Source organism: Aphidius gifuensis, linkage group LG6 (genome assembly GCF_014905175.1).
Source record: "Aphidius gifuensis isolate YNYX2018 linkage group LG6, ASM1490517v1, whole genome shotgun sequence".
NCBI lineage: Eukaryota > Metazoa > Arthropoda > Insecta > Hymenoptera > Braconidae > Aphidius > Aphidius gifuensis.
This window is the reverse complement of record NC_057793.1, coordinates 6,608,042-6,620,991: the sequence shown is the minus strand read 5'-3', so window position 1 is coordinate 6,620,991 and position 12,950 is coordinate 6,608,042. Positions and strand designations below refer to the sequence as shown.

Below are 12,950 nucleotides of genomic sequence, written 5' to 3'. Positions count from 1 at the left end.
TAGATTATGTGAGTATAATTCAAATTTTAATTATCAAAATATATAATTATATTCTTTAAAAATTATACTCATTGAATTAACATTAAAGTGTCAATAAATTACTGGCAAATCTCATGGGATTTAGAGTTAATTTATCATTTAATAATTTCCAAATTTTTATAAATAGATAAAATTATCAAAAGTCAATTTATTATTGCAATGTATGAGTAAATTAACATGGATCAATAAACATTTATTACATTTACTTTTATTTAAATAAAACAATATAATAAAATTAAATAAAAATTTACAATTATACAGTGTCTTATTAACATGATTATTACGAGTAAGTATTAATAAAAATTTCTATTCTTAAAAAAAAGTGTAATAAAATATTTTAACTATGCGAAAAAGTATTTTTAATCAGTATTTTAATTTTAACTAATTATTTTACTTTAGTATGGGTTAAATAAAAATTAATACAAGCTCTCAGAGGAGATAGAAAATTGTAGAAAATTAAATAAACAAATTTAAAATCTCTCCCCGTGTCTCTCCCACACATATGCGATTGTGTCCATATTACCGTGACATCATTGTGTCGGTGAAACTCGTGGACACTCGTGGAGACTGGAGAGCGGTGTAGTGACCTATCTCAACTTTTAACTTTTATTAGAAGAAATAGTATAACAATAAATACAAAAATTATTATATAAAAATTATTATCAAAATAAATAGACATTTGTTTGTTAATTGAATTGATTGACGTAAATGTAATTATAAAATTAATAAAAAAGTATTCTAACCTCTAGAATACCCTGACATTGTAAACAAAAAAAAAATGTTATAAATTTTCAAACTAAACATTGATTATTTAAACGATAATAATAACTTGAAAAAAAAAAATAATAAAAAATTAATTAATTAAGTAAAAATGAATTTATCAAGACAGCTAATTGTCAAATGGTTAAGTCAAAAAGGAGTTGGTATTGCATCAGCCAGTAATAAATCATTGTTACGTTATTCAACAAATTCAAAACCATTTTTAACAAAAAATTATGTTAAAAAAGTTGAACCATTTGGTAAAATATTTGTTGATATACCTGGTGATGTTGAAATAAAAACAACTGATCCACATAAATATTCTGGTGAAAATACATTAATTGTCAATGTTTATTCTAAAAATAAAGAAACACCTGATGATATCATCAAGGTGAACATGTCATCAGACACTTGTGAAATAAAATCTGTTCAAAGTGATAATATTTTGCAAGGAATAAAATGTTCAATTCAAGCACCACCACGTTATGGTAATATTTAAAATAAATTATAATTAAAAGCATCAATTGTATAGTTAATAAATTAATCTTTATTTCATTTATTAGATGTTGAGGTGAAAACAACTGGTGAAGGCAACGTTGATGTAACTGGCATGGTGTCAGATATTATTAATGTACAAACTGAATTTGGTAATATTTATGGATCAAAATTACAAGGACAAACAATTAGTTTGTCATCAAGTGAAGGTGGATCAGTTACTTTAAAAAATAACATACAAGGAGATATTGAAATTAACACAGCAAAAAATGGAGTAAGATAAAAATTGACTAATGAGTTGTTGTTTAATAAATTTTTAAATTGTAATATTCTTTGATGTAAATAGACAATTGATGCTGAAAAATGTATGGGAACAAAACTTGATATATCAACTGAAAGTGGTAATGTTACAATTGGCAGTAATTATTGTGAAGCTGCAACATTTACAACAGCTGATGGAAAATTAAATTTGAATAATCTTCATATGGATTCAACTGTTGACATAAGTGGAACTGGAACATTGAATATTTGTACGTTGTTATCTTCAACTAATAATCAACTTTTTTTTATGCAATTCTAATAATTGTTATATTATTTATTTCAGCATGTTTGGATGGATCTCTTCGTGCAAATATTGGTGAAGGTGATGCAGTCATTCAAGTCGCCAGGATAACTGGTAATTCATCTGTAACATCAAATGGAAATATATTATTAAAAATACCAGAAGACAGTGAAAATTCAATTTCACTTCAAGCTGATAATTTAAATATTGACAAAACAATTGATGGACAATATTCAGATGATAAAAAAATATTTACAATTGAAAAAAATGATTGTAAATTTGATGTTAAAACTGAAAAAAATATTCAACTTACACGTGCAAGTTGGATGGATGGTTTGAATTTACAAAAACGCTCAGGATAATTGTTATTATTTTTTGTGTTTTTTTTTTTTTAATTTCAATTTGCCCTGACTGCAGGTATTTTTCATCATACTCACGTTTTTTTTTTTTTGATAATATATTTTTAACTAGAAATTACACTTTACCATGGTGAACATGGTATTTAATATTTTACACAGTAATTTTCTATTTTATTTTACTTGAACCTGTCATTTAAATTTCTAATTATTCACGTAGTTACCCATTTTCTTAAACAGTCAATACATAATTGTATTGACAGCATTATCAATTGTCATCTGTAGTTGCAACAGGTTGCAAAAAAAAAAAAATAAAGCTGTGATGTTGTAATTTGATTAAATTTAATTATTAAATTAAAATGTGTATCAGTTATATAAAGTCTTAAAATTTATTCATTCAAGTGTAAAAACTAACCAGCATTATTTCAGGACTGAGTGATCTGCAATTAATATCAGCAGTTTCCAATGTTTTAATTGTCTAATTAAAAATATCAAAATACAGAGGAAGTCATCAGGATTATATCTAAAAATAAAATAATAATACAGTAAAATTATTTCAAATTTGTTTAATTTATTTTGAGTTGATATTATTAATAGTTATTTAATTTTTTCATTCGGAAGTATACAAAATATTATTGGAGTATAAAAAATATTTATTTAGTATTTTTTTAAAAAAACCATTATAAAATTGAGATATAAATTGAGATTACTATTTTTCAACAACAAAAAAAAAAAAAAAAAAAATTGTTAGATTGTTCTTTGATAGTCGCACATCACAGTTTTTAAATTAAAAATGTAAAATTTTATGATGAAATTTGAAAAAACATTATTGATGTATTCAGACTATTTTCTTGTGCATTGTTAATAATATTTATTTGTATAAAAAAAAATATAAAATTGCACAAATAATGTTTATTCGAGTTTTTTATATACGCACTTTTAACTTACAAACTAAATGATTATTATATTTATTTAAAAAAAAAAAAATATATGGCAATGACGTTACAATAAAGGGGGCAAGTTGAGTCAAAATTAAAAATTATAATAAATACAATTTTTAATAAAAATTATTTTAGTATAAAAAAAAGAAATTGTAAGTAAAAATAAGTTTTTTTTTTTTTTTCTTTCAACATTGAGAATTCCAAGGCACTTGTCAGATCGATAATTATTTTGATAATGAATTAATTATTTTGATGAATTAGGTTTACAAATATAATATTTTGTTTTTCTCGTTTTGTTTTTTTAAATACTGTTTTTTTAAAAAAATATATATTTATAAAACTAATTTTATTATCAAGTATTATAATGGAATAATAGTTTTTTGATTTTGTTGATGAAAATTAACGGAATAAATTTATCATTAACATGCAGATAATGTAATATTTAAAAAAACCGTTATTAAATATTGATGCTCAACTGTTAATTGTAAATGAATGATGATATTTATTTTGGCACCTGACAATACTCAGCCCCCCTCGTATTTAAATTCAGCAAATAAATTTTATTTTATAATAAATTAATTTTATGGCTGTTGTTGTTGCATTTGAGCTTTCATTGCAGTAAGCATTTCTTGCATGCGTCTTAATTCAGCTTCTTTTTCTTGTAATATACGATCTTTTTCAGCAACCACAACTTTCTCTGGTTCACCAGCTCTGCAAATAATAAAAAAAAAAAATGTATAATATTAATTTACAATTAATGAGTATCATGTTTTAAACATGATTATTTATATGAATTTATATCAATTTACGTTTGTCTTCTTGGTGGAGCTGGAGCACCTTTGGCAAGTCTTTCACTACGATAATTTTCATAATGAACTTCTTGAGTAACTTCTTGCAAATCTTGCATATGAGCACTAAAAATAATCAATAAACAATTAATTAAAATAAGCAAAGAAAACAATCAATAGTTTTTTAAAAATCAAACAGCTGTATTTAAAAAAAAAAAACAAAAAAACGATTGATACTTACATGAGCATAGTTCTGAGTTTAATAAAATCACAATGATCTGGATTTTCAACTTCAACAACGCCCCATGGATATAATCTTCCACGTACTTTTCTTCCTTTAACTTCAAGTAATGTATTAGCACCACATACAGCAAATGGCATTGCTTCTTTTAATTGTCTAACTTGTTCTTTATAATCTTCATCTTCATCACTATCACAATCAGGCAATGAATATATTTTAATACCATTTTCTTCAATTTCTTCCATAATACGTTTTTTTAAATGCAATACTTCTTTTTTAGTAAGTACATCAGCTTTAGCAATAACAGGAACAATATTAACTTTATTATGTAATTGTTTCATAAATTCAATATCAAGTGGTTTTAAACCATGACCAAATGGTGATATAAAATAAAAACAACAATGTATTCTATTATCAACAATATTTCTACGATTTAAACCACTTTCATCACGTAAAAAACGTTCAAATTGATCATCAATATATTGAAATATTGCTTTAAAACTGTCTGTATTATCAATTGCATCACCATAACCAGGTGTATCAACAACAGTTAAACGTAATTTAACACCACGTTCTTCAATTTCAACTGTTGATGCATCAAGTTTAACTGTTTGCTTTGTTTTTTCTGTTAAATAATGCATTTATTTATTAGTTTTTTTTTGTCTGTTTATTTATTGTTCATTTTATGACTTACCAATTGCATCAGGAATTGTTCTTTCAGGATAAAGATCAGTCAAGAATAAACTATTAACAAGTGTTGATTTACCAAGACCAGATTCACCAACTACCATAAGAGTAAATTCAAAACCTTTTTTTACTGATTTTCTGTGTACTTGATTTGGTAAATTTGCAAAACCAACATAACCTGCTGTCTCTAGACTTGAAAACTATACAAATAATATAAATAGATTATTAATATTATATATATTTATCAAAAAAAATAAAATAATTATTATTAACAAAGGTATTTGTTGACTGAATCATTTTAGATATTTATAAAAAATTCATATAATGCTCACCGCTTTTACACTTTCATTGGACATCTTGATAAATCAAAAGAGCCTTCGTTATCTTTTAATTTTTGTTTAATAAAAATTATTTAATATCAATTTATAACTATTGATTTTTTGACAAAGCGTTGTCGTCTGTCACAGTCTGTCAAAAATGACAATTGAAAAAAAAAAAAAACAACAACTGTCCAATTTGGAAACAGGAGTGAATGAAAAGTAATTGCAACGCCGAAAAAAAAAAGGCTAGATGAGTAATATGTACTTTTTTTATTATTTTTTTTTTATTTCAATACAAAGAAGTACTGTCATTGGCTGATAATAAGTGTCACGACCAATAAGCGTACAGATCCAGAAGAAAAAAAAAACTGATAAAAAAAATAAACAGATAAGTTTGCGGGGTGCAATGTCGGAATTAAATTGAAGGGGGGAGTAATTCTGAAGGCGTGGCAAATACTTGCAAAAAAAAAAAAAAACACTATTTTTTTTGATGACATGTTATAAATATTTAAATAAATTATTATTAAATTGTCAGACGATGGAAAAAAAAAAAAAAATCAACAAAATGCTTGGACATAAAAAAATTAATTATTAAATTTGTCAATATTATTTTTATAATCTGCACAATTAATTTTAATTATTTATTGTTATTAATTAACAATAGCATTGTTGTATTTTTATTGGGCCAACAATTAAATGACTAATAATTTGTTTATAAACAACAAAAAATAACAAAACAAATTTACAGAAAAAATAAATTTTCTTATTTATTAATTTATTTGGGATAAATAAAATAATTGTTATTAATTAATAATTGTTAAACTGAAATTACAAAATACTTAATTGTTAGTTTAATAAATTCCAACAATTAATTTTCGTAAATTATAAACAATAATAAATTAAATAAACAAATCTATTTTTTCTGGTTTATTATTACAATTTTATTATTACAATTATTAGTCAAGTTTGACATTTATTTATTATTACGAGAAAAAAAAAAATTGTTAATTAAATCAATACAAGAAATAGCTTCACATTAATTTACATATTTCATTGTTAATAATTAACTTTTACTTTCTATATTAATTAATTATTAATATATTTATTGTTTTTTTTTTTACTCATTCGTTTACACTGTTTTTTAATTTTTAATTTTTATTATTATTAATAACATACTTGTAATAATTAATTAATCAAAAATTTTATTCTCATACAATTGTTAATTAACAAAGATCATTTTAATTATTTTAAATCTATCTACACTAATTAAATTGATCATCCTGTTTTTTTCTTGTTTTCATAAATTTGCCACACATTCATTCAATTTAATAATTGTTTAGTTGTTTTTATTTATTTTTCTCATCATTGACAACAATTGTCCATACCAAATGAAAAATAAAAATTATTTCTTCTATTAATAACGAGTAAAAAATATCTAACATGAAGATTAAATTAAAAAATGTCATTGGTGTGTGATTAGTGGAGAAGGAAAATATTCTTTGTACCTTTTTTTTGTTATTTAAATGAGTGACACTCTTTTTTATTCTTTTTTGTTTTCTTTTTCATTGATTATTTTGTACATGTTAATTTTTTAATTATATATTTCTTTATCGACTTTATTATCTGGCAAACATTCATCGACAAATCCAGATACAATAAACAATTAATATTCAATTTTATTTTTTAATTATATCGAACGCATGATTATTTATTTTTTGAATATTATTTTTTTTTATTCTTTTCAATTGATGGATGACTAATTAACGTGATGATTTAATTGTACAAAGATGACAATGATGTAAGGATAAAATATAAAATAAAAAAAAAAAAAATAAATCATTTTTTTATTATTATTATTTGTATGTGAAAACTACGAGATTAATTATTTCAAGAATATATTTTTCTCTTTGTTACAATTTTTTTTTTTTCTTTTTCAAATCTTTTACTTACTTTTTTTTTTTTTTACTCCAGGGAAGACAATATCCACCCGAATTTATTTATTTAAATTTAAATTGGAATTTTTCAATATTTTCATTAGTGTAAATATTAAAAAGAATTTATCTTTTTAAATAATAAAAAATTTAAAAATTAAGAAAAAAATAAAATAATAATAATTTTGTGAAGCACCTTGCGTTGCTTTTAATTTTTTTTTTTTTTTTTTGTAGTTTTCATTTTATAATCAACGATATTTCCTTCATAAGATTATAATTTTTTTTTTTTTTTTTATTTATTTATCAATTTTATCCCCAGAAAATTATTAATGTTTGTTTTTATTTTTTCTTTTTTTTTTTATTTTCATTCATTTGTTTATTATTTTTTTTTTCACTTTTTATTTAATTTTTTCTTTTATAATTACGAGGAAAATTTAATACACTTAAAAAGTGGATATTGTTAATTTAATTTTCAGCAACTTTGATTTTTTCTTCACGTGGTTTAGCACCACCATAAATGCTACTGCTTTGGCTTGATTCAGCCAGTGAATTCAATGGAACAGCAACAGTTCTTTTTTCCAATTTCAAAGGTACTCTACCTGTTGTATCTAGATACAAAAAAAAAAAAAAAATTTACCATTAATTATTTGACTCATAAAAAAAAAATAAAATTTAACAAAAATAAAATTTAAATTACCTGGAATTTTAGGGAATGCCGGATCATCTTGATATGATTTACGATCATATCCACCTGGTCCACCACGACGAGGACCACCTGGACCTCCAGGACCACCTTGTCCACCACCGTATGATCTTGGTCCACTTGGTGGTCCACCACGAGAACCATAATCTCTACTGTTACGATCATCATCACCAGCAAAATTACCATAATTACCACGATTGCCTCTCATGTCACCTCCTCTATCATTTCCATAACCACCTGGGCCTTGTCTGCCACCACCTCCCTGCGGCCTTCTGTCATTGTAACCACCTTGTCCTACAATACAACATAAACAAAACAATATAATAACAGCAAAATAAATATTTAAATCATTTTTTTTTTTATCAATTAATAATTACCATAGCCACCACCTCCAGAATTTTGTGGACCACGTCCACCACCTCTTCTGTCAAAACCACCACCTCTGTCATTTTTTTTGCCATCAGCGACATCAATTTTAATCATTATTCCTTCAACATTGACATTTCCATTCATTCGCAATGCAGATTCTAAATCTGACAATGTATCAAATTCAACATAACAGAAACCTTTAAATCTGTTTTTAAACAAAAAAACAAAAGTTAATTCAATATTATCAATTAATAATTATAACTTTTTATATTAAATTAATTGAATATATTTTTTTTTTTTTTTTGTACTATAGCTTACTTATCGGTTTCACGATCTTTGACAAGTCTGACATTTTTAACTCGTAAATTTTCAAAAATTCTATCAATGTCACGTTGAACAACACGATCAGGAAGATTTCCTACGTATGCTGTATATGGCGGTTCAGTTGGAAGTGGCTTTCTTCTGTAACCCCCGTCATTGTAGTTATTAAAACTGTAAAAATAAAAAAATTAATAAATATAAAACAATAATTAATTAATTAAATTATTATTAATAAACATATTAATATATTAAAAATTAAAAAATAAATTATTCATGTCAAAAAATAACAAATTTTATAAATATAAAAATTACATTGATAAATAATATAATAATAATAATTGTAGATACTATTGTTTAAATAAAAGACAATTGTTTAATAATTAAATAATATAATCCAAAATAAAGCCGCGTGCTCGACACCCATGTTTTACAAGTGCCTTGCGCTTCGAGAAAATGAACGATTCGCCCCAAGCATTAATCTAACCTTCAAATAATATAATTAATTATTGATATTAAACAATGATAATTGTTGATAAATAATATATTTATATTATTGAATAAATATATAGTCAATTAATTATTTAATATTAACATTAATGTTTACAATCAAGTTACTTGCCTAGAATCATCATAACCACCTCGGCCAGCCATGTTTGATGCACGAAACTGAGGGAAACTGAAAAATAGAAAGGGGGGGCGTCATTCCTCCTATCCGTCCTTAATCGTAGTTTTAATTTTTAACACAATGGGGCTACTATCGTTTGATCAGCCATTTTTTATTTTTGAATTTCGAAAATCTACTTGTTATATAAAAAAAAATTTATATTTTGTAAATTTTTTTTTTTTTTTTTATAAACAATTATTTATGTAATAAAAAAATAATTGAATTTTTTATTCTAAAATTATTAAAAATTTTTCTAATAATAATTTTATCCAATAAATAAAAATAAATTCATAATATTTTCATAAAAATAAATTGTTTATTTATTTATTTATCATTCATTCGTTAACATAATTTACAAAATATAATTTATAGTACATAAAACATAATAATAATAAGAAAAAAAAAAAAACTTTTAGACAAGTAATATATTAGACAAATTCAGGAATATTTACTGATACTTGATAAGCACAGCCATGTTCATTTGTTTGTATTTTAATTTCATATCCAGATGGTAAAAATAAATTGAGACCTAAAAGTAATTCTGGATTTTCTCGAAATAAATTACTTACTTTTGTTATTCCACTGGATGTATCAATTTTTTTAAATTTAATATCTTTCATTGTATTGAGAAAATCACTCCATACTTGAGGTTGGTCATTGAATGTTAATTTAATTTGATCAAGATATGACAGTGCATCTTCAATTTTTAAACATTTATATTTTTGTTGTAATTTTACACTTGATTGATTCTAAAATAAAATTATTAAATATAATTATTATTTTTATTGTTGTATAATTTAAAAAAAAAAGTATATTATTTACCGGTGAATGATGTATATTATCCTCACTTGACGTATGTGGAACACTCACTGTCACTTGAGAAACACAGCCTTGTTCGTCGATGTGTACATCAACTTTATATCCAGCTGGTAAAAATATATTAAATCCAAGGAATAATTCTGGATGTTTTTTAAACAAGTGAGCAAGTCTTGTTACTACTCCAAGTGTATCAAGTTCTTTTAATTTAAACTCTATCATAATGTCAAGAAAGTTATTGCACACTTGTCGTTGATCATAATATTTAAATTTTATTTCATCAAGATATGCCCATACTTTGTTCTTCAAGCTTTCTATATTATCTCCTGTACTTGAATTTGTTGTTTCTGATGCTGTTGATGGAGATGCACCTGAACCAATCTGAAGAAAATTTAATAATTGTTAATTAACATTGCCTTAATTATTTTTTCATTAATAATTTTTTTTTTTTTTTTCTCCGACTGGAGAAAGTACGGAGAAATATTTCCTCCAGTAAGCTTGACTTTATTTATGATCTATATTTACTAAATTAATATCTTACTTTGTTAATTGGTGATGGGCTTGATACAATTACAACATATCCTATTTCGGTCGGTCGTGATGGTTTTTGGACTCTAACGATTTCAATGAAATCTAAAATTGAACTCAGTCCAGTGGATGCATTCGAACAAATCTAGAACAAATTTCATAAACAAAACAATTTAGATTTTTATTTTTTTATTAACATATTGATTAAATGCCTTACATTGTGTTCCGGCGGTTGTGTTATCACAACATAATCACAGCCTTGAAACGCTTTGCTTTCTTCATTTATTCCAAGTTTAATTGTATCTAGCATTTTCTGTTGATGGAATGTTGATTTTCTCACTGCTTAATTTCAAATATGTCCAATTTTGATTCCACTTCTAATTCTACCTTAAACAAAAAAAAAAAAAAAATTAAATTCACATTATTATAAATTTGTACGTTAACAATAAAATATTTTATTGTATTTTCCATTGTTTTATTTTTATTGACTTATTTTGTTTTATTTCTAGCAGTTAGTATTCTGGTGAAAATAATTGTTCCAAAATATTTCTCCGGATTTCTCTGAAATTGGCTCCCATTTAAATTCTGTAAAAATGTTTTTCGGAATTTTTTTCCGGTAAAACACCGGGATTTTACAAAGTAGGTCAAACACGGAAAAATTCAGAGTAGTCCGGAAAAATATTTTCATCCAAGGCTTAATACTTTTTGTATATTTTTTTTGCCTCCTTTTTGCACATGTGATTATTTAACGCCTACTTTTTAACATCCCCGACGCATGTGCAGTTTTCCCAAAGAAGCTTAGCAAAGCTTAGAGTCTTCTCGAGTTATTCGAATAACGGTACATAAAATTGACAGATCGGACGCGCAAAAAAATGGCAAAACACAACGCACAGTAAAATGCCAAAATTTCCTTAAATTATAATGAGAATAATATGAAAAAAAAAAGTTGCTATGTAGATAAAAATTCAGGGAAAATTGCATTAAATTTAATTAAACTAAACCAAGTTAATCATTTAAATTCAAAAGCTTTAAAAAAAACCATAATTAAAGAAAAAAAAAAAATTCTTTGGACCACAAATAATGCACAATTAATTTTAAAAAGAATAAATCAATTATTTATAAATAAAAAACGTAACTAGAATTTACAATTTTTTGAAATATATTATTATTAAAAAATAATCATTTTTCTTACTTGATGACCTCGTGGGTGGTTTTTTTTTTTTTTTTAAAAAAAGCGTGCTATTGAAAAAAATTTTCACCCAGTTTTTTTTTTATTTTATAATTATAATTAATTACAATTATTATTTAACAAAATAAAAAAAAAAAACTACTTGATATAAAAAATGATAACACTTTTTATTTGTAAATTAATCACTGATATTTTTTTTTGCAACCAAGAAGACGCAACACTATTGAAAAGCCTAATTTGCTAAGCTATGAGAGAATACTTATGTCACTCTGTAATAAACGTCAAATGAAAAGAAAATATTTAGAGAAGGGAGTTGGGCGAAGAAGAGAAAAGAGAAAACTGCAATAGTGCATTTATGCCCATTATGTGCATTCAAGCTTTCAAAAAATATTAGGTTTTCTTTTATTAGTTTTTTTTTTATCAGTGGAGCAAATTTAAAATAATATTTATTACTTAATAAATATAAGTATAATAAATTTTTAACTCCTTTCACCTCTTTCAATAAAAATAAAAAATAATAAATATTTTTTTCTTTCTTTATTCACGAAAATTAAATTATTTATAAATAATAGCTTATATATTATTAATATTAATCTACAGGTGTTTCGATCGTTGAAAAAATAATAAAATTAATAATTAAAAATTTATTTTTAAATTTCCAGGTAAAGCTAATATTAAATATAAAATATAAATAAATTAATATTTTAATGTGGAAAATATATGGATAAAAGAAAATTTACGTGTCAATTTTAACTAAGTGATGGCACATTTATTAATTCAAGTAATAATAAAAAATAACAGGTAAATAATTATATATAAATCTATAGATTGGAAAGATGAAAACAACGGTGAATGCATTTGTTTTGCTGTCATTTTTTATATCAAACAAACTGACAACAAATTTTATTGTCATCAAATATTTATTATTAATATATTTTACTTTTAAATTAAATTGAAATATTTTTTAAAATTTCTTTATCATTATTTATTAAATATTTAATAACTATTACTGTTATAAAATCAAATTTGATACCAATAATTAACGTTAAAATTTTTTTTTTTCACAATTTATATTTTTCATATTTTACTATGTTTATAATAAAAAAAAAAAAAAAACAATAATTATAAACATTTTGCACATTAAATTCAAATTTCGCGCTAAACAATCACGTGACAAGAAAAAAAACATGGCTGCTAAGAAAAAAAAAAAAAGAGAATAAAAATAATAATTATAATAATGA

At 23.6% G+C, this 12,950-nt stretch overlaps 3 protein-coding genes across 3 annotated transcripts; 1 reads left to right on the top strand and 2 right to left on the bottom strand.

The window, feature by feature from the left end:
- Positions 1-452: 452 nt before the first annotated feature.
- On the top strand, positions 453-2,430 carry LOC122859125. Its single transcript, XM_044162506.1, has 4 exons — positions 453-1,286; positions 1,362-1,567; positions 1,640-1,823; positions 1,898-2,430. The coding sequence occupies exons 1-4, from the start codon at positions 911-913 to the stop codon at positions 2,215-2,217; spliced, it is 1,086 nt and encodes a 361-aa protein (XP_044018441.1). The 5' UTR covers positions 453-910; the 3' UTR covers positions 2,218-2,430.
- Positions 2,431-2,978: 548 nt separating this feature from the next.
- LOC122859126 (septin-1) lies at positions 2,979-5,446 on the bottom strand. Its single transcript, XM_044162507.1, has 5 exons — positions 5,201-5,446; positions 4,876-5,068; positions 4,182-4,806; positions 3,962-4,066; positions 2,979-3,863 (listed from the first exon to the last, which is right to left on the bottom strand). The coding sequence occupies exons 1-5, from the start codon at positions 5,222-5,224 to the stop codon at positions 3,734-3,736; spliced, it is 1,077 nt and encodes a 358-aa protein (XP_044018442.1). The 5' UTR covers positions 5,225-5,446; the 3' UTR covers positions 2,979-3,733.
- Positions 5,447-6,959: 1,513 nt separating this feature from the next.
- On the bottom strand, positions 6,960-9,220 carry LOC122859124 (eukaryotic translation initiation factor 4H-like). The gene is made up of 5 exons (XM_044162505.1): positions 9,132-9,220; positions 8,510-8,683; positions 8,200-8,396; positions 7,817-8,116; positions 6,960-7,727 (listed from the first exon to the last, which is right to left on the bottom strand). Exons 1-5 carry the CDS (start codon positions 9,161-9,163, stop codon positions 7,585-7,587), a joined length of 846 nt encoding a protein of 281 aa, XP_044018440.1. The 5' UTR covers positions 9,164-9,220; the 3' UTR covers positions 6,960-7,584.
- Between the last annotated feature and the right edge of the window lie 3,730 nt (positions 9,221-12,950).

Bases quoted from the DNA above. Each gene is read 5' to 3' on its own strand.
- LOC122859125 (XM_044162506.1), top strand. From the start codon at position 911: ATGAATTTATCAAGACAGCTAATTGTCAAATGGTTAAGTCAAAAAGGA. The intron at 1,287-1,361 runs GTAATATTTAAA...TTCATTTATTAG, and splicing joins TCAAGCACCACCACGTTATG to ATGTTGAGGTGAAAACAACT. The intron at 1,568-1,639 runs GTAAGATAAAAA...TGATGTAAATAG, and splicing joins TTAACACAGCAAAAAATGGA to ACAATTGATGCTGAAAAATG.
- LOC122859126 (XM_044162507.1), bottom strand. From the start codon at position 5,224: ATGTCCAATGAAAGTGTAAAAGCG. The intron at 5,069-5,200 runs GTGAGCATTATA...TTATTTGTATAG, and splicing joins CCAATGAAAGTGTAAAAGCG to TTTTCAAGTCTAGAGACAGC. The intron at 4,807-4,875 runs GTAAGTCATAAA...ATTATTTAACAG, and splicing joins AACAATTCCTGATGCAATTG to AAAAAACAAAGCAAACAGTT.
- LOC122859124 (XM_044162505.1), bottom strand. From the start codon at position 9,163: ATGGCTGGCCGAGGTGGTTATGATGATTCTAG. The intron at 8,684-9,131 runs GCAAGTAACTTG...TTATTTTTACAG, and splicing joins GGTGGTTATGATGATTCTAG to TTTTAATAACTACAATGACG. The intron at 7,728-7,816 runs GTAATTTAAATT...TTTTGTATCTAG, and splicing joins GGCATTCCCTAAAATTCCAG to ATACAACAGGTAGAGTACCT.